This window comes from Balaenoptera ricei, chromosome 11 (genome assembly GCF_028023285.1).
Source record: "Balaenoptera ricei isolate mBalRic1 chromosome 11, mBalRic1.hap2, whole genome shotgun sequence".
NCBI classification, from domain to species: Eukaryota; Metazoa; Chordata; class Mammalia; order Artiodactyla; family Balaenopteridae; genus Balaenoptera; species Balaenoptera ricei.
The window spans coordinates 66,656,221-66,678,783 of NC_082649.1; the positions used below are offsets into that span (position 1 = coordinate 66,656,221).

The following is a 22,563-nucleotide window of genomic DNA, read 5'->3' on the forward strand; positions in this document are numbered from 1 at the left end:
TTTTGCTAATACAATAATTTCAAAAAGCACTGCTTTAGGTCAAAACACAAGAACATATTTTATGCTACCAGTAAACAGTAATAATTACTTTTTTTTCTTTGGCTGCATGTGGGATCTTAGTTCCCCGACCGAGGCCCACAGCAGTGAAAGCACGGAGTCCGAACCACTGGACCACCAGGGAATTCCCCCAGTAATAATTACTTTCAAATAATATTATCTAACATACTCTTTATATTCAAGGGGATCCAAGTGTCCCATAAATGTCCTTTACAGATTTTTCTCCTCAATACAAAACCTGATCAAGGAGTCCATATTATATATGATATTCATGTCTCCTTTAACCCCTGACTCCTTTTTGGGGGAGATTTTATGACATTAAAATTCTTGAAGAATCCAGATCAGACAGCTTGTAGAGCATCTACCAATCTCTATTTATCACAATGATTCTTCATAATTAACTTAAGATTAAACATTTTTACAAAGAATACTACAGGAAATAAGCTTATTAACATTCAGATATTTTCAAATTGTGTAGAGTTCTATCTATCAACCTTTTATCTGTGGTGTTTTTACTGTTTTTAATCTTATAAAATTCTTTTCTGTTAAGAAACCAGTCAAATTTTGCATCATATTCTTTTGCAATGGTTCCATAGTTTAATTTCTACCTTTAACTTAAATCAACCTAAATTTCCTGTGTTATGTTATTTTAGGTGAGGATCTAGTTACTGCTAAAAACTTAAGACAGTAGTTTCCTTACGATCAGTGAATACCAAAAAAAAAATTTAATGCATGAAATCATCAAGGAAACTCTGGTTGTTACTTAAATGATATTGAAACAAATGTGTTAATATTGATGACAAAGGTAAGGAATTTTATTTCCCAAACAAGGGAAGCTAGCAAAATCTATGCTCATGGTTAATTTGTTTTTGTGGCATAGGTTCTACAAATTCAATGTGATTCAATTCAGAAAATTTTCTTTATTCAGGAAAACTAGGGAGAGGCTGGTATTGAAATGAATAAAGGCTGACAGTCTACAGTTTAGTCATCTCAGTGAGGAAAGAAGCAGGATGACATCATGGGACTGGTGTTAGAGTAACCACCTCTAACCATCTTAGGTTTACGTTACATAACAGACTTGTCCATAGTTTCAAAAGTACTCCCACCTTTGGCATAAAAAAAAAGGAGGGGGGGCGTAATTCTTTGGTTTTCTATTTTGGCCTCCTTTATTGCCACCCAATACTTTCTACTCTAAAAGATGACATCTTTTTACAAATGTAATATTCATAAATGTTTATGAGTAGCTCTTTGAATAAAGAAGTTTGATTTTAAAGAAAAAAATCATAAGAACAGTTCAGCTGAAGAGCCATCTGTAGAAGAGTTTCTTGAAATACTTTTCCTTGAAATCCGGTCATGAATATTTTCATTTCATGACTGTGTAAAAAACAACAATAAGTGTCACTATGGGGGAAGTTCTCTGACTCACTGAAAAAGAAAAAAAAGAACTAACCATTTTCAGCATTAAGGAAGTTATTTCAAGGAGATTAAGAATTAGTTACACATCTTAACACAGTTAGAAATGACAACCTGAATAAACAAGGTGCCATTTATTTAAAGAGAAATAAAACCTTGCCTAAAATCCAACACCATCCTACAGCCTAATTATTGACATGTCTCCGCAGCAAAATTGATGAAACAGGAAGTAGCTGACTTTAAGGCTCAAAAAAGGTGAAGAGTATGATCAAAGGCTACATCAATTGTGGGCTGGGGCTGCACTAATAGAAATGGGAGTGAGAAAATCAAAGCAAGGCACGGTCCCTGCTCATCTGGAATATTGTGCAGCTCTGATTATTAACTTGCAACCAGGAGAGTAATGGAACCAGAAACTATAGCATATGAGGAATACTACCTGGGAAAATGGCAAATTCCTCTTGATAAAATTTGGGGGGTGGGTCAAGAAAGACACACTATTTTGGGGGGGTGTTAAAAAGAAATTAAAAAATCAGAAGGACCTCAAAATGGAATATTTCTAAGGAAACTTCCAAATCAGTGTTTCTACTGCTTGATACACAGGACCCTTAGAGTTACTGTTGCACCAGGCCTAGCTAAATCATTACCTTTCCTCCTGTTGTGACTGTTTCGTCATCCTGCTCATCTGCAAAATCAAAACACGTAATTCATTTAACAGGTAAATGCTCTCTCGATTACCTGGAAACCTTAAGGTTTAAGGAATGATACTGGACAGAGAAAAGGAAAGAAACAGCATTATTAAAGCTAATTCACCTTGAATAATTCAGTAAATTAGAATTGTACACAGAAGCATAGAGGTGAGTAAAAATTCAAAGCACAAATCATTAAAATTCTCCAACAATAGGGAACTTATAATACTACTTGGGCTACAATCTTAGTCATGATCTTACTTAATAATAGGTAAGGAACTTGGTTTGGGCTCTTGCCTCCAGAGGTTTAGTGAAACAAAGTAATGACATTTCGGATCCCAGAGGAAATGAGTAAAGAATGAGGAGTAAAGAAGGAGGTGATAATCAATCCCTACAGACAAAGTCCTGCCAAGAGTGTTAATACCTTCTGAGGATAGGGGACTACAGGACCTAAATGTTAGTCTTGCAAAAGAACAAAGGCAAATCCATGTATAATTTAAACTAGGCAGCTGACTTCCATAGTGAAAAGTAAAAGTTCCACGGTGGAAAAGGTAAGAGGTTACAGCACAAATAATTACATGGTTGAGTTCCTGTAACATTTTATTTTTTATATAATTATTATGACCCTTGGCAGTGACTAAGGCACTGTAAAGTTTAAAGAGAACACAAGGAAGCCATTTTTTTCCATTATTCCTTCAAACAAATATTTCCAAGAATCTGCTATTTGAAAAGCACTAAATAAACTGCTTAGACAGGGGTCAGGATCTATAGCCTACAAGCTAAATCAGGCCCACTGCCTGTTTTTGTATGGAATCTGGGAAATTGACTCTTAGTGTGTTCCTAGTCAACAGTTAACTGATAAGAAGGGTGGTTCGCTGTGCCTAGACTGTGCACAACACAGCTTATGATAAACTTCTGCAGCCTGAAATTCTGGTATGTGTTAGGCAGAGGGTACCCTACATTACCAGTAGAAACACTGATCTCAAACAAGCTTCCCTAGGTGGAAACACTGCATGTGTGTTGCTGTGGGAACAGCGCACTCTGTGCGGACCCTCACGTAAGGGAGAGAGCGTAAGGAAGCCTGCACCCAGACTCTGCCTGTGTTATTTCCCCTTATGATCTGTTTATGCTTCCTATGTTGCTGTGATATATGTCAGCCATAAGTACAACTATATGCTGAGTTCCATCAGTCCTTCTAGAGAATCTCCAAACCTGGGGATGGTCTTGGGGATTCCTATCACACCTGTAAGTGAAGAATGATTTTTTTATTTTTAAATGGTTAAAGAGAAAATCAATAGAAGAATAAATATATCATGACATATCAAAAATTAATTGAAATTCAAATTTCAGTGTCTGTAAATAAAAGTTTTATTGGAATAAACCGTGATCATTTGTTTATATATTATGAATGGCTGTATCTGCATTACAACGGCAAAGCTGACTAGCTGTAACTTAGACCTTATAGCCCAAAATGCCTAAAATATTTACTATCTGGCCCTTTTTTAGAAAAGTTTGCCAACCCCTACTTTAGAGGATATAAGAAGATGAGTAGTATTTTAACAGGTTATAAGGAACCAGCCTTCAAACATTTAACTAAATTTTATGCACCAGCCACCGTCCAAGTGCTAAGGACACGGGCTTCCCTGGTGGTCCAGTGGTTAAGAATCTGCCTGCCAATGCAGAAGACATGGGTCTGAGCCCTGGTCCAGGAAGATCCCACATGTCGCAGAGCAACTAAGCCCGTGCGTCACAACTACTGAGCCTGCGCTCTACAGCCTGCGAGCCACAACTACTGAGCCCGTGTGCCACAACTACTGAAGCCCATGCACCTATAGCCCATGCTCCGCAACAAGAGAAGCCACAGCAATAAGCCCGCACACCACAACAAAGAGTAGCCCCTGCTCGCTGCAACTAGAGAAAAGCCCGCGTGCAGCAATGAAGACCCAGTGCAGCCAAAAATAAATAAAATAAAATAAACAAATAAATTTATTTTTTAAAAAAATGCTAAAGACACAATGATGAACAAGAAAAAGTCCCTGTCTTTATGGAGTTTATATTCCAGTTAAGAGTGGCAGGAGATCGAAGAGAAAATAAACAAACAAAAAGATATCAAATGTTGAAAACTGCTATACACAGAGGGAGGAACACTCCTGAGCTCATTCTACGAGGCCACCATCACCCTGATACCAAAACCAGACAAGGATGTCACAAAGAAAGAAAACTACAGGCCAATATCACTGATGAACATAGATGCAAAAATCCTCAACAAAATACTGGCAAACAGAATCCAACAGCACATTAAAAGGATCATACACCATGATCAGGTGGGGTTTATCCCAGGAATGCAAGGATTCTTCAATATACGCAAATCAATCAATGTGATACACCATATTAACAAACTGAAGAATAAAAACCATATGATCATCTCAATAGATGCAGAAAAAGCTTTTGACAAATTTCAACACCCATTTAGGATAGAACCTCTCCAGAAAGTGGGCATAGAGGGAACCTACCTCAACATAATAAAGGCCATGTGTGACAAACCCACAGCCAACAACGTCCTCAATGGTGAAAAACTGAAACCATTTCCACTAAGATCAGGAACAAGACAAGGCTGCCCACTCTCACCACTATTAGTCAACATAGTTTTGGAGGTTTTAGCCACAGCAATCAGAGAAGAAAAAGAAATAAAAGGAATCCAAGTTTGAAAAGAAGAAGTGAAGCTGTCGCTGTTTGCAGATGACATGATACTATACATAGAGAATCCTGGAGATGCTACCAGAAAACTACTGGAGCTGATCGGTGAATTTGGTAAAGTAGCAGGATGCAGAATTGATGCACAAAAGTCTCTTGCATTCCTATACACTAATGATGGGTAATCTGAAGGTGAAATTGAGAAAACACTCCCATTTACCATTGCAACAAAAAGAATGATATATCTGGGAGTAAGCCTACCTTGGGAGACGAAGGACCTGTATGCAGAAAATTATGGGACACTGATGAGAGAAACTGGAGATGATGCAGGTAGATGGAGAGATATACCATGTTCTTGGATTGGAAGAATCAACATTGTGAGGGTGAATATACTGCCCAGGGCAATCTACAGATTCAGTGCAGTACCTATCAAACTACCACTGGCGTTTTTCACAGAACTGGAGCAAAGGATCTCACGGTTTGTATGGAGGCACAGGAGACCCCGAATAGCCAAAGCAATCTTGAGAAAGAAAGGCGGAGCTGGGGGAGTCGGGCTCCCTGACTTCAGACTGTGCTGCAGAGCTACGGTGGTCGAGGCAGTGTGGTGGTGGCACAAAGACAGAGGTGTAGATCGGTGGAGCAGGATGGAGGGCCCAGAGGTAAAGCCACGCACATATGGTCACCTTATCTTTGATAAAGGAAGCGGGAGTGTACAGTGGCGAAAAGACAGCCTCTTCAGTGAGTGGTGCTGGGAAAACTGGACAGCTACACGTGGAGGAATTAAATTGGAACACTCCCTAACACCATACACAAAAATAAACTCAGAATGGATTGAAGACCTAAATGTAAGGCCAGACACTGTTAAACTCTTGGAGGAAGGCATAGGCGGAACACTCCGTGACATGGATCACAGCTGGATCCTTTTTGACCCACCTCCTAGAGAGACGGAAATAAAAACAGAAATAAACAAATGGGACCTAATGAAGCTTAGAAGCTTTTGCACAGCAAAGGAAACCATAGACAGGACAAAAAGGCAACCCTCAAAATGGGAGAAAATATTTGCAAATGAAGCAACTGACAAAGGATTAATCTCCGAAATTTACAAGCAGCTCATGCAGCTCAATATCAAAAAGGCAAACCCAATCCAAAAATGGACAGAAGACCTGGGTAGACATTTCTCCAAAGAAGATATGCAGATTGCCAACAAACACATGAAAGAATGCTCAACATCATTAATCATTAGAGAAATGCAAATCAAAACTACAATGAGATACCATCTCACAACTGTCAGAGTGGCCATCATCAAAAAATCTACCAACAATGAATACTGGAGAGGGTGTGGAGAAAAGGGAACCCTCTTGCACTGTTGGTGGGAATGTAAATTGGTGCAGCCACTATGGAGAACAGTATGGAGGTTCCTTAAAAAACTAAAAATAGAGCTACCATATGACCCAGCGGTCCCACTACTGGGCATATACCCTGAGAAAACCATGGTTCAAAGGGAGCCGTGTACCACAGTGTTCACTGCAGCTCTATTTACGGTAGCCAGGACATGGAGGCAACCGGGTGTCCATCGACAGATGAATGGATGGAGGGGATGTGGCACATATATACCGTAGATTATTGCTCGGCCATAAAAAGACACGAAATTGAGTTGTTTGTGGTGAGATGGATGGGCCTGGAGTCTGTCATACAGAGTGAAGTAAGTCTCTGAGAGAAAAACAAATGGCATGTGCTAACACATTTGTATGTAATCTAAGAAAGGGAAAAAGGGTGGTCATGAAGAGCCTGGGGGCAAGACGGGAATGGAGACGCAGACGTACTAGAGAGTGGACTTGGGGATATGGGGAGGGGGATGGGTCGGCTTAGACGAGGTGGGAGAGTGGCATGGACATATATACACTACCAAATGTAAAACAGATAGCTGGTGGGGGGCGGCTGCATGGCACAGGGAGATCAGCTTGGTGCTTTGTGACCGCCTGGAGTGGTGGGATGGGGAGGGTGGGAGACGCAAGAGGGAGGGGATATGGGGATGTGTGTGTATGTATAGCTGATTCACTTTGTTACGAGGCAGAAGCTAACACACCATTGTAAAGCAATTATACTCCAATAAAGATGTTAAAAAAAAAAAAACTGCTATACAGAGTCTAAAAACAAAATAATATATTTCAGAGAGGAATTGGGTGGGTGGACCCTTCACAGCAAATATAGAGGGAAGCCTCTCTGAAAAGGTGACATTTAAGCTGCAACCTGAGAGAAGGACAAAGCAAGCATTCCACAGAGAGGAAGAAGCCAAATCAAAGAACCTCAGGTGCGGATGTACCCCATGACTTCACAAAACTATAAGCATGAATAGAAGCTGAGAGAAATGAGCGGGACACAAGAGCAGAGTGCAATGATACAAAGCATTAGCACTACAGATAGACAGTCCTAGATCTGAATCTGTGCTCTCTCACTTAATAGCTGTACACTTAGGAATGTTACTGAAACCCTCCAGTCTCTATTTCCTAATCAGTGAATCGGGGCTAACACGGTTTTATGGAGAAACGCAAACAGGTAGAATGACACCTGACAGGTACTCACATAACATAAAGATAGACACTGTTCCTTGATTTGTAAGTTAAAGACAAACATCCGCTAAAAGCAGACGTGCGGTAAGTTACAGCACTACCAACACTGAGTCATCCAACTCTGCAGAGGGACTATTTTTTTCCTAGGAAGTGACTAACAGAAAGAATTCTGGGTAAAGCCGTCAAAAATGAACTTTTGTCCTTTGGGTCTTAGTAAACCAAAGGATAATCAACTTCTCACTAAATGGTGGTAGTACAATATAATGATTGCACTCTCTCTGGTCAAATTATACTATTTCATTTTAGTTTAACAGATTTTCATCCCTGAAGGAGTTTGGTACCCAATGGAAATAGACTTCTGATAATACAAAAGTAGGAGGGGCACCCTTCATACTGACTCCTAGATGGTAATACTCAATAAATGTTCTCTTCCTCCTTCTAGATGTGGGCAAATACACTCTCACCTCAGCCCCTGAATCTTGACCTTCCAGAGATCTCACAAAAGAAAGAAATGACTGGGTATACTTGGCTCAGTGGCATATAAGGCAAAATATGGATCAGTTAAAAAAACAAACAACTCTGAACAATAATTCTCAGTTGATGGATCAGTCACCCTTGGCATGGTTCAGGTTATAGCCAACGCAGAAAGTCAGATGCTTACATGATACATGGGAAGCCTGTTGGTCCCTGGATGAAAGGCCAGGACAACAATTTCAAATTGCAAAGAGCCAAACTCTCCAGCTATGGTCAGCAGCATCCACAGCCACAGCACTCCTGATTGAGACCTCAACTTGTTCACAAATACAACGGGAAGATCTCCTATACCCAGCACTAAAACTTTTAATCCAGTTGAAACCCCATCCTTTTCCTAAAATTGGCTTCAATTTGACTCCTCTGATAAAATCTAAGACAAAAATACTCTAATAGTCACATCACTTTTAAAAAGACAATTGTCCACTCCCTTAAAACTACAGAATTATTCTTTTTCGGGATATAACTTTAAACTATCATTCTATTTAACAAATTGTCCCAGTGAAGAGTATTCAAGTCTTAACAATATTTTACCTTTCACATTATTAAGAATATAAAACAAAAGACTGTTTATAGTTAGTTTTTGCTTTCTTGGCCTTTGATTCAGTGGGTAAGTGATGGCTGTAGAATAGGTGATATAAACTTATGGAAAATGAAAATTACTACTAGTTATTAAAGATCCATATTCTATTAATAATGTTAAAAACAATTACGATAGGATTTTGACAGTATCTCTTTTTATTGTTTATTTTGTTGACCTAATAACACCTTTATATAAACTGTCATCAAGACAATTTTCTGGTTTACTTTCAACATAACCAAAAATAGAATCATCCACTGATGTACAATGACAGGCTTTATGCCAGAAAAAGCAGGATGTATTTAGTGAAATGAAGTAGACAAACTCTCCCAAACACCCACTCATGTCTGCCATCAAGAATCAGAGCAGAAAAAAAAAAAAGAATCACAGCAGTTTATCTGAAATACAGAATTCACTTGACTAGGACATAGTGAAATACAAGTCTCATTTTCCACATAAGGAGATCTTGAAAATCCCTATTAGGTCTAAAATCCCATCAATTCATAAATTTAATATATACTGAAAACACGAGGATCCCCTTTGATTTTTACAAATGAAGAAAGTGAGATCATTATATATATAACTTTCAGGAACAAAGATGTTTAAAACTATCCTTACTTTTAAAAACTGGAACAAGTGACTACCCTCAAAGCACATCCAAGAATTAGACCTTACTTGTGAAAGTGTACTCTATAACTGGAAAATAGAGTAAAAGGATGATGTGACTCTCATTTTATCCTGTTAAGGAAATTTTCTCTTTTTTAAAATATTTATTTATTTGGCTGCACCGGGTCTTAGTTGTGGCATGTGGGCTCTTAGCTGCAGTATGCGAGCTCTTAGCTGCAGTATGCGAACTCTTAGTTGCGGCATGCATGTGGGAACTAGTTCCCTGACCAGGGATCAAACCCAGGCCCCCTGCATTGGGAGCACAGCAGAGTCTTAACCACTAGACCATTAGGGAAGTCCCAAGGAAAGTTTCTGTTTGCTTACAAAGTATTAACAGTCAACAGATTTTTGTTCTGAAGACACAAAATCAATCTGCACACGTTGTGAAACAAATACTTCAGGCAGGTTATAAAAAGTGCTCTAATTATAACTGTTTCTTTAAAACTCAGATATTCTGATTTAGATATAATATTACCACCTTTGCTAGTCTGCAGGAAAACATTACGCTCTGAGAGAGGCAGATCAGTAAGAATGGAGAGAATGGATCATAAGAAATTAAATTTCCTAATATGGCAGCAAACTAAACAACAATGGTAACTAACATAGCCATAGATAATATCTGTGCTAGAAAGCATAGCAACTGAAATCTCTCAGTAAAGAAAGGATTATCAAGGGAGCTGACATATTCAAGAGACAAAACTGTATAGATTTTCTGATTTTTACCTAGATCTGCTACAGTTCCTCCTTTAACAGGTGTATTTTCACTATCTTTCTTTGGGTTTACTAGAAAGAAAAAAAAAAATTATGTTTTAGGGGGAAAGTTCTACTTGTTTTTAAGAAAACAGAATAGAGATTAAAAATTACACGACTCTCACTGCATCTCCACCATCATTCAGTACTTACCTTTGCGCAAAACCTACTCACCTTCATGTAAAAACCGCAAGCCCAGCTGAGAAACATTAACACTTAATGTAACAGACAATATTCTGTAATTAATTAAACAAGCAGCAATCTTTTTCATCATAAAAGCAAATAATACAGAAATACAGAGAGTAAACCCTGAAAAGAACCTTTCAACCCCTTTACCAAAAGTATTTTTTGTGTTTTTTTGTGCACTTGTGGATTCCCATTTCTGTGCCATTCATTAAGACAGACAAATTGAGGGAGAACCAATACCTTTTATACATCTATGTAGACTTCAAAATATTCTGAGGGTTTTTAAATCTTACAGATATAAAGTTATCATACTGTGTTTATTTCCTTAGTACTCTACTTTTCTACTTTTGTACTTAGTTTTCTACTTTTGTAACAGTGCACCTGTGTGATCTTTCCATGTATTTTTAGTTACGTCTCTTTCATTTTTAATAGACACTCTGTGTCCATGAGTGGATCATGAGGTAACTAGCCCTATATCAATGGAAACTTTATTTTCAATTTTTCATTACTGTGTAATCAACATTCTTTTATACTTATCTTTATGCATGCATGTAATTACTTAATATGGATTATGAAATTAAAACTGTTATTGTACAGTTTTTTAAATTTAATAGATACAGCCAAATTGTGTTAAGTGCCTTCACCAATTTATACTTCCATCAATAGCATCTGAGAGTACTCACTTCCTCAAAACAGTTGTACTTTGGGAATCATCTACTTTCTAAGTTTTGAAAATCACATGGATGAAAAGTTACTTTAATGATTTACATATCCTTGGTTATATGAGATTAAGCATCTTTTCATACATTTTTTGATCCTAGGTTTTTTAATAAAATTACCAGTACATAATACTTTGTCCTTTATTCTGTAAGGTTTAAGAATCTTTATACATATTTAGGGTTTTAATTCTCTGTTTGTTAAATGGGTAATGAATATTTTCTCTAAGACTAACACTTGTTTAAAGTATATTAGTATTTGGAAATTTACTTTTACAGTTTTGTTTTTATTTTATTTTTTTAAATTAATTAATTAATTTATTTTTTGGCTGTGTTGGGGGCCAGGCTGGGTCTTCGTTGCTGCGCGTGGGCTTTCTCTAATTGCGGCGAGTGGGGGCTACTCTTCGTTGCAGTGTGAGGGCTTCTCATTGCAGTGGCTTCTCTTGTTGCAGAGCACAGGCTCTAGGCACGCAGGCTTCAGCCGTTGTGGCACGCAGGCTCAGTAGTTGTGGCTCACAGGCTCTAGAGTGCAGGCTCAGTAGTTGTGGCACACGGGCTTAGCTGCTCCGCGGCATGTGGGATCTTCCCGGACCAGGGCTCAAACCCGTGTCCCCTGCATTGGCAGGTGGATTCTTAACCACTGCGCAACCAGGGAAGTCTCTACAGTTTTGTTTTTAAATTGAGCACTTTAATCCACCTGAAGTTTAAATTCTTATATATGAAGAATACTAAAATTTACAGGACGTGTGGAACAGTTTGATCTTTTCCCATTTATTTGTGTTGCTAAATTCATAATAATTTTAATTTATTCACAAATATGGATCTACATTTGAATTGCCCATTCTATTTTTTCTTTTTTTGGCTGCGTTGGGTCTTTGTTGCAGCATGCAGGATCTTTCATTGCGGGTGCAAAGGCTCTTTGTTGCGGCACGAGGGCTTCTCTCTAGTTGTGGCGTGCTGGCTCCAGGGTGCGTGGGCTCTGTAGTTGTGCTTAAGCTCCAGGACGCATGGGCTCTGTAGTTTGCAGCACTGGGGCTCTCTAGTTGAGGTGCATGGGCTCAGTTGCCCCGCAGCATGTGGGATCTTAGTTCCCCAACAAGGGGTAGAACCCGTGCCCCCTGCATTGGAAGGTGGATTCTTTACCACTGGATCACCAGAGAAGTCCGTGAATTGGCCATTCTATTCCACTGATGAATGCAGGCATTTTTGTGTCTAAACCATACTACATTAATTATTATAGCTTCCCAGTTTTAGATGGTTATCTCTTAGGACTATCACCACCTTCATAGTTTTTATTTAAAATTATTCTTTTGATTGCCTTTGTGAATTTTCTCTTCTATATGATCTTTAAAATATATTTGTGTGGTTTTTATTGCCCAATTTTGTATAACACAGTGATTTTTAGAAACTCATGTTAACATTATAGATGACTATATTTTTCATTTCTTAAAAATACAAATGACTACTTAAAAAAGAACAAAAAAGAAAAATGTAGGGATTACAACACACATCAAAGTAAAATACATGAAAACATTACAAGACAGGAGAGGGCATAGGTTAAATTATATTATGGTAAATTTCATACATTTTTATCTCAACTAGACAACAATGATTCTAAATCGATTTGATAAATTAAGGATATATTATATACTGTAATCCTTAGAGCAACCACTAAGAAAAATATAGCTAAAAAGCAAATAGAGAATAAGAAAATCCATACAGACAGGAAGTAGAATAGTGGTTGCCAACACATGGGGAAAGGGAATAATTTGGACTAACTCCTAATAAGTATAGGGTCTCTTTTCACAGGGATGAAAACATCTGGAATTAAGACAGTGGTGATGACTGCACAACAGAGTGAGTTTACTAAAAACCACTGGAGTGATTAAAATACACTTTAAAATGACTTTTACACTCTGTGAAGTTTAAAACTATGCTATATATAGGGACTTCCCTGGCAGTCCAGTGGTTAAGACTGCTCTTCCAAAGCAGGGGGCATGGGTTCGATCCCTGGTTGGCGAACTGGGATCCCACATGCCATGCTGCATGGCCAAAAAAAACCCCAAAAAACAAAACTATGCTATATATAAAAGAAACCATATAAGTTCGAAAAGAAAAGAAAATAGAGGGGCTAGAATAGAACATTAAAAGCTAAAGAGGAAATGAGAGGGACAAATGGGAAAAAAGCATGATTGTAGACTTAAACCCAAACATATAGATAATTATGTTACATTTAAGTGGACTACATACATACTCCAATTAAAAACAGAAAATGTGTACATTGGGGGAAAGAACTAAGTCTCCACAAATTGATGTTTAAAAGCAATGCTTTACATAATTAAGGTGAAAGTAAAAGAATGCCAGAGAGGTACAAATTGAAAACATAAAATGTAAGAAAAAATTTATAGGACTGCTGAAGTCTTAAGTACAGTGGGGACTAATAAAACATAGAAATTTAATGAAAAGAATGTGGTGAGATGAGGCTTTATTATTATCAGAGAACTTAGATTTCAAGACAAGCACTATTATGGCACCTAGAGACATGATACAAGCCTCAATTCATCAGAAGAACACGATGATCTAGATGTATATGCCCTTAAACAGCAGAGCTTCAAAGTACAAGAAAATACAGGAAGAAAAAAATTTAACAGGAATAAAGGGACAAACAGACAAATCCACAATCACAGTTAAAAACGTCTAACATCTGCCTCCCAATAACTGATTTAATTAGGTTAAATTGTACATAGATACGTACTCCATTTTTTCATATGTATATTGATTCTGTTGGGATTTTAAAACCATTAACTTTAAAGCATTACTAAATTTCGAGAACTTTTTGATCACAGTGTGTTTTCCCGATAAATAGCAAAAGTATACCAAAAGACAGGAAAAGAGGGAATTTCACATACATTAACCTTAAAAGGGGAATCTATTAATATTTGAAAGTTAAGAACTGGAGACACAGAGCAAGAAGTGAATCATCCCATGGCACCGCTGAGAATAATTAAATCACATCTAACACTCTCATAGTCTAGGCAGAAGGATACAAACCATTTTTTGGAAGAACCACCTCCTCTATGTTGGGTACAGGTGTTGGGTCTTCCATGTCCTTGGTAAGATCTTCTTGCTCATCTTCCTCTTTCTGACTTCTCCGCTTCCCATAAAGACTAGCTTGGCTAAAACATAAAAGATACATAATCACAAACAAGACTGATGATAGCTACTTACAGCAAACAATTTCAGAGGCTTTAACTACACTGTTAGAGAATCTACGCTCAGAATCACTTAAAGGACAAACAGAAATCAAAAAAATTAGATACATTCCCCAAATTACATCTAACCAGTCAAAAGGAAAAGAAAACTTATAGGGCACAAGAAATGACCACAGAAATTCTGCAATACAAATTTGCAGACAGTATCCTAAAAGGTGCTTAGTGTAATAAAAAAAATATCTGCTACGGAAATACAGCACATATTTTATCTCAGATCATAAAGAATCACTTACATAAGAAATTTTCTCAAAGATACATACAAATAACTGCTTTTTGGTTTTTTGTGGTTTTCCGTATTTTCCTGGCTCTTTGTATCATCCAAACATCAGGAACTGCAAAGTAAAATCACTTAGGACGGTACTAACTTTTGTATTTTGTAAAAATTGCCATTGTTCTTTCACCACCAATTCAATCAAATCAACATTTATTTTTAAAACTAACACATGCCAGAAAGCATATTAAAGTTCAAACAAGAATGGAATGACTCCTTACCTTGAGGAATTACAGGGAATACAAGACAGAAATCATTAACTACCTCGTATAATGTGATGTGTACCAATACAAAGAAATGAATACAAGGACCACAAAAATACAATTCAGAGAAAGAGAACTGTAACAATTTACTAAAACGTTGGCAGTGTTTCAGGATGATGAGTAAAAGCATAAAAGCTTAAGAAAAAAAATTTCCCGTTTTGGGGTAGCAATCTAGAATACACCGACAAGGAAGGCAGAATGGAGGAAGAGCTTGCTGAGTCCTCACACTGCTGAGAGAATGCTCCAAGTTCTCTTTTTAGAGGGACAACATGTTGGCATAGGTTAGAATAAGGTATACAAAGTAAAAAAATTTGTTTAATAAAAATTACATGACAATTTTTTTTTAAGCCTATGAAACTAAAGGTGGCAAGGAGGTAAAATACTTCAAAATGAAGAAAAGATGCAGGAAGATGAATAAAACAAACGTTAGGAAAACAGGTTTCAAGATGTTTTAGTTAAATAGACTATTCTAAGGGGAGACTTAAATGAGCAAAGTCCTGCTCATTAGAAGGCAGATGCATTCAATTAAAGGATGCGCATACATTTATTTTGGGAAACTAAATTTGGTGGGGTTTATACTCAGAGTAGAGGCTAAATGCCACCAATGCGAGCATCCCAGACATCACATTTTGGTTCTGGGACAACTCATGTCCTGGCAGTCCATCTTAGCCCATAAAGGGGAGAGTAGCACATCTATTTCAGGCCCGGAAACATTTGGAAAAGTTGTTATGATATTCTTTACAAGGATCTCAGGTAGCTCTGAAATCTCTAAACATCAACAGTAAGTTTCAGAATACAAGTTTAAGAGATAAGGTTACCCTCAATAATCCCCAAGAAAAACCTATTTTGTTGTTTTAATTTTTATGTCACAGTACATGTGACTTGATAAAATAACAAAAATCTTTTTATAACTGTAACTGACTCATTAATATTATTTATAAAACTAAATAAGAGTTTCTTAACTTCCCTAAAAGCTTCTACGCATGGTTAAGAATGCTTCAAGTAACCTTAACCTTCAAGAAATAACGTGATTCAAGGCATGTTCTGGGCAACAAAAGGCAAATTTGGCGAGAGAAGAAAGTCACAAAAGGAAGCTGATAGAGAGAAGGTGACTGCACTGTAAAGATCTACTTGATAACAGTCAGAAAATCGAGAAATTTACTACCACATGAAAAGAATAAATTTTGCAAACTGTCATTTTCTAAAACGAAACTATAACCTCTGAAAAACTGCTTAAAATGTATTTTGAGGGACTTTCCTGGTGGTCCAGTGGTTAAGACTTCGCCTTCCAATGCAGGGAGTGTGGGTTCGATCCCTAGTAGGGGAGCTAGGATCCCACATGCCTCCCCCCCCAAAAAAACCAAAGACATAAAACAGAAGCAATATTGTAACAAATTCAATAAAGATGTTAAAAATGGTCCACATCAAAAAAAAAAAAGTCTAAAATATGTTTTGAGCTAGACAACCCTGAAATTATCTACTTAGTACATAATCATAAAATTATTATGTATTGTCTACCATTTAGAAGTATCTACTTCAGGCCAGGCACTGTGCAAGGTCTTTAAAGTCTCACTTAATCCCCACAACAACCTATTCAATAGAAACCAAAATCTCCACTCAAGCAAGATTCACTAAGTACAAATGTGACTTACTGAATAAGGCACTACACTGCTGCAATTTGCAGAATATGGAGCAGACAGAGGTTCAACTCCTCTATAAGTCATTTGGATCATGTATGGGACAGGTGGTAAAACTGGAGAAAGACAGTAACTCTGGTGAATATAATTTCTTAAATTCCTTACCAGTCACACTTCTCAATACATACATTGATACAGAAAAAACGTTCTATTCGGAGATAGAAATGTATAAAAATGACATAAGATGCCCATCAGATAACATCCCATAACAAGATGAGCTATCAAAGCAAAGACTTCCAACCAAGTCAAAGTAAGACAAACATCCAATGTAAATGTAAAAATCTGCAAAGTTCTTTAGTCTGTTTCAGTGCCTTCTGAATCATGTTGCAGTTCTTACCCTTTCTTCCCACTCTTCTTCCGGGATTCTGTCGGTGTGGGAGGTGGAGGGGAAGGTGAATGTTTCCTCTTTCGAGCATTAGCTGATGCTTTTCTATCTCTTCTCTCTGGACTTCTGACTGGCTAGGAAGAAGTAAATGGAAGTAAATATCAGCTAGCTTTGCTGACTCCTCAGTTTCTACAAACCCTTGTCCAAAGGTGAGTTTTCACAAAGATAATACCAAACACAATGGCTCAGAGGAAATGAAAGGCACAACATTAAGCATCCTGGACCATAAGCAGTCAGGAGACTTTCCCTGACCTTCCAAGTGATGCACCATCAATGGGTATATTAGAACCATCCCACATGTATACAAACTATGCTATAAAACAGACATGCCCAAACCCCTCACAACTAAAAACTGTTCCTGTTCAAATTCTGTGTTCCCAGGTGGGAAAAGCATTTTCAATAACCACTGGAAAAATATGAAACACATGCTATTAAATTAATGAAATACAAAGACTGGCTGAATGATCTTGTGAAAATGTACCAGAAACTACTCCTAGTTCATCATTAAAAGGAATATAAGAGAAAATGACTCAAAAGAGGTAAAATTTTACAAGACTGCAATTTATGATTTAAAAGTCAACCCACAGGCGTAAACTATCCCTATTTGCAGATGACATGATCTTATAAATGGATAATCCCAAGGAATCCACAAAAAAAACTATTAGAGCTAATAAACGAGCTCAGCATAGTTGCAGGCCATACATCAATATACAAAAGTCAGCCTGTAGATAATAAATTTAATACCAATTTAATAAAACAGACCATAATAAAGAAAATACACCTAAAATGATCCAACGTATTGCACCTGAGGTTGAAAAACGAGTCAGAGATTAAAACATCAATTAAACATTAATGATTGGGGGGCTTCCCTGGTGGCGCAGTGGTTGAGAATCTGCCTGCCAATGCAGGGGACACGGGTTCGAGACCTGGTCTGGGAAGATCCCACATGCCGCGGAGCAACTGGGCCCGTGAGCCATAATTACTGAGCCTGCGCGTCTGGAGCCTGTGCTCCGCAACAAGAGAGGCCTCAATAGTGAGAGGCCCGCGCACCGCGATGAAGAGTGGCCCCCACTTGCTGCAACTAGAGAAAGCCCTCGCACAGAAACGAAGACCCAACACAGCCATAAATAAATAAATAAATAATAAATTAAAAAACAAACAAACAAAAAAAAACCAGACATATTATTAAAAGAAAAAAAACATTAATGATTGGGACTTCCCTGGTGGCGCCGTGGTTAAGAATCCGCCTGCCAATGCAAGGGACACGGGTTCAAGGCCTGGTCCAGGAAGATCCCACATGCCGCGGAGCAATTAAGCTCGTGTGCCACAACTACTGAGCCTGCACTCTACAGCCCGCGAGCCGCAACTACTGAGCCCGTGTGCTGCAACTACTGAAGCCAGCGCACCTAGAGCCTGTGCTCTGCAACAAGAGAAGCCACCACAATGAGAAGCCTGTGCACTGCAATGAAGCATAGTCCCCACTCGCCGCAATGAGAGAAAGCCCACACACAGCAACGAAGACCCAACGCAGGCAAAAAAAAAAAAAAATATCCAAAGCAAATAGGGATGAACTAAAAATAAAAAGACATGAAAAAGACTCAGTTTTTAAATATTTTTTTCTTAAAGATAAAGAAAATATGGTGTGTGACAGACTTTTGTTAGAAAGTCTCGGGGCTGAAAATAGGTATGAAAGAACTACACTTTCTAAATTATTGGTTAAAAGTATATGTCTCAAAGATTTTTTTCAAAAACTAAAATACAAAACAAAAAGCAAAAATCTTAAGTGTCCCCAATGAAAAAAGAGTTAAAATTACCCTGTAATGACATTTGGTTCACAAAATTAATACTCAGATCTAGAGAACAAAATCAGTTGTACTACCTTGCACACTGCATGGGCCACTTTAAATCTTAATGACCCTCTGAGATTCTCATGCCCCTTTTTGGGGGATGCCAGCTCCTGAGATGGTTGTTATGGCCATTTCGTAACTTTTATATACACTTGATGGCTGAGAGTTTATTAATGAAGATCTGATAACATTCAGGCCAAGAAAGAAGAAAACACTAAGTGAGAAAAATGGTGTCAAACCAAATACCTCTTCATTCTTTGTTGAAATTCGCTGACGAAAACTCACGGGCTTCCTGTTCTCATCCACCTCATAATCCTCCTCATTCATCCATTCATTGAAAACATCAGTGTCCAAAATCCATTTTGCATGAACCTAAAATCACATCAAAGCATGAATATCTACATAAATAATAAATCACTACAGTTTTTAAAGTATTCAAAATGAAAGTAGCTGATTTATTACACTCAAAGCCTCAACTGCATAGAACAGTTTAAAAATATGACTATTAGTGACATATGAGTGGCAACTTAACGATTTTAATTTTTATTCCATGTCTTTTACTGAGTAAACAGTAAAAAAGCATGACTGGTTTTGTGTAGACTGAGGCTTTGATAACCAAGACCCTGAAATTTGATAATCATGTCATCTTTTTTCTTTATTTCAGCTTTATTTAGGTGTAAGTGAAAAATAAAACTGTAAGATATTTAAGGTGTACGTTGTGATTTGATATACATAAACATTGTGAAAGGATTCACCCCCCCCCAGCGAGTTAATACATCCATCCCCTCACATATTTATCTTGCGTGCATGTGCATGCACGTGCACATGAGAAAAGTGTTCTCATAGTGTTATCAACTTTTGTCACATTTGACATTAGCTCCTCAGACCTAATTTATCTTATAGCTGAAAATTGGTACCCTTTTACCAACCGCTTCCTATTTCTCCTACCCCCCAATCCCTGGCAACCACTTTTCTACAGTTTCTAGGAGTTTGACTTTTTTTTTCTTTAAGATTCCACATATAAGTGGTACCATGCAGTACTTGTATTTCTCTATTTGGCTTATTTCACTAATTGTGGCATCTTCATCTTCACAAAAATCAGTGACAGAAACATTCAAAGGCAAAAGGCCAAAGTAAATCATTGCTTTAGGCATAAGGAATGTCTCTAGGTTTATACATTCAATAACATTCTAAGAAATGATGAAAGAGGACATTTACTGACATGTTGCCCAGCCCTGTCAAGTACACATGGTGCTCTAAAGAGGCCTTTCAGGGACAGCCAAAGTTGGGACAGGGTGGAGAAGTGAGAGTCAGATTTGGGGTTCTTTCCAGTACTTTACATGGCCACTTCTTTCATTTTTGGTTTTTTTTTTTGTTAACGTTTCTAAGAATAAAAGGAAGGGTTCTCTGGATGTTATACAGATACACATGTAGATACAGATATATATAGATATTTAAACCACAGGCCTAGCCTATATAATACTTCTATTTATTCAACAGTATTTCTCAAAGAGAGCACAATTGGAATTGGGGACTAGACTTCTTTCCTGTGTGGGACTGCTGTTCAGTCATGGGTGGTGTGTGTGTGTGTTGCAGTGTGTGTGTGTGTTGCAATTAACATGCCCAGTCAAGAATCATTAAAATACTAACATGAGAGCAAAGAGAGCAAAAGAGAGCAGCAACTACAGCTATGAAGTCTTCAAGAAGTAAAAACCTACAACATGGCAATCACTAAGAGACTATATGGACTTGTCAATAAAAATATTTTGTCAATCTAAGCTCCCCACTGCTCCCCCCTTGTATTTTAAAAAAAGGAAACGTTACTACATTGGTTGTTAAGGATATTGCCTGAATCATATACTGCTTTAAGAATGACATCAACCTGACTACATGCCTCTTTTCCTCCCAAAACTAGAGCTACACAGTAACACACACAAACACAAAATTAATACCCGTCAAGGAGAATACAAGACCTTAAATAATGTAACTCGAAAAGACTTCTATATGTATAAATTATGAGAATAGGATATAAATAGAGCACATGAGAAACCTTAAGCTAATTAGAGAAAAAATCTATTTAAAGGCATGACTATGTTCAAGAAAAGGGTAAATTAATTCAGTGATGTAATTAATTACAGAAAAATTTAATTCAGTAATTAATTCAGAAAAATTTATGTCACAGCATTCGAAAACATAATAGTCTTTTCCAAATTATTCATAAGTATGTATATATTTTAAAAGTAGAGCTGAATATTCACACTGTACATTCTTTTTTTTTTTTTTTTTTTTTTAATTAATTAATTTATTTATTTATTTTTGGCTGTATTGGGTCTTCGTTTCTGTGCGAGGGCTTTCTCTAGTTGCGGAGAGCGGGGGCCGCTCTTCATCGCGGTGCGCGGGCCTCTCACTATCGCGGCCTCTCTTGTTGCGGAGCACAGGCTCCAGACGCGCAGGCTCAGTAGTTGTGGCTCACGGGCCCAGTTGCTCCGCGGCATGTGGGATCTTCCCAGACCAGGGCTCGAACCCGTGTCCCCTGCATTGGCAGGCAGATTCTCAACCACTGCGCCACCAGGGAAGCCCCTCACACTGTACATTCTTTACTATCCAGAAGACCTTGAGAGAATTCTCTTGAGAAAGTATGTTAGGACAGTATGGACAACTAATGATCATTTGTGCCAGGCACTCTGCTGAACACCTTACATATAATATGATCTTGTTTAATCCCGCTAAGCAAGGCAGGTTAGTCTCTCCAGTTTTCCAAATCAGCAAACTGGGGCACACAGTGTCAGCAAGCTGCCCAGTTACTTACCTACCAAGAGGCAAAGCTTTGCACGGAGTTCTGCCTAAGCTCTTATGCCACTATGCTCTATTACCTGTCTCATAAAAACACCTTAGGGTCAGAATAATATAATAGGTTATGCAACCTTCAGCAAAGTTATCTAAGTTCTGTAACCCAGTTTCCTTACCTATGAAATGATACGACGGTGAACTCTGCTATCAAGCCCAGTCCTAAACTTCTGACAACTATGATCTTCAACACAGTATGTTTCTAAAACTCCTTCCGTAATACTTTACAATGTTATATGGCTCACAAGTCATATAGTTTATCCCTTTAATCAACATTTTTTTCCACGTAACAACTTAACTCTGACTAGACAGATGTCTAGATTTGACTACACACAAAGATATATGTTTGAAACTGCTAGACAATGCTGGAGACTGAGTAGTTCTAACATTAGAGAGCACAGTTCACATTTTTTTCAAGTTTTCAATGAGAATAGTTTGGTTATAACCTCTCAGATTACATTTAAAGGTAGTTTTTGTTGTTGTTGTTTAAAATCATCTTCCCTGAACATAAAGGGACAACACAAATATAGGAGGAATTGGTATGCTTTTTACTGGGGGGGGTAAGGGGTCAGATACTAAATATTTTAGGCTTGCAAGCCATATGTTCTCTGTCTCTACTCAACTCTGCTGCTATAGTGTGCAATCAGCCACAGAAAATACATAAATGAATGGGTTTGGTGGTGATCTAATACAATTTTATATACAAAAACAAGTGGCTATAATTTGCCAACCCTTGTAAAAGGAAGAGTAGTTTTACACAACTGACACTCCATATATGAGGTTTAATAGAGAAAAAATTTTCCAAAAATATACTTTAATTACTATATGATCATTCTGAGATGATCAATGAAATGTGAAGAAAATTATACAACTTTACTGAAAGATATAAAAGACCTAAATAAATTGGGAGATAAATTGCCTCCACAAATTGAGAGGCTCAGTATTGTAAAGATGTCAGTTTTCTCCAAGTTGTTCTACAGATTAAATTTAATTCCAATCAAAATCCCAATGAGTTCGTTTAACATGGACCTTAACAAGCTGATTCTAAACTTTACACAAAACAGCAAAGACCCAAAAGACTCCTGAAGAAGAAAAAAGTGGGAGTACTCAAGTCAGAACAAATAACTAATAA

At 37.6% G+C, this 22,563-nt stretch overlaps 1 protein-coding gene across 3 annotated transcripts in view; it reads right to left on the reverse strand.

Moving 5' to 3' along the window:
- SMARCC1 (SWI/SNF related, matrix associated, actin dependent regulator of chromatin subfamily c member 1) overlaps positions 1–22,563 on the reverse strand; it is a 190,017-nt gene that overhangs the window by 98,617 nt on the left and 68,837 nt on the right. For all 3 annotated transcript variants that reach the window (XM_059939489.1, XM_059939488.1, XM_059939490.1), the window contains exons 9-13: positions 18,831–18,956; positions 16,690–16,811; positions 13,901–14,025; positions 9,921–9,980; positions 2,115–2,152 (exon numbers count right to left, since the gene is read on the reverse strand). In XM_059939489.1, the coding sequence (XP_059795472.1) occupies positions 2,115–2,152; positions 9,921–9,980; positions 13,901–14,025; positions 16,690–16,811; positions 18,831–18,956 (471 nt within the window). The remainder of the gene's footprint in view (positions 1–2,114; positions 2,153–9,920; positions 9,981–13,900; positions 14,026–16,689; positions 16,812–18,830; positions 18,957–22,563) is intronic.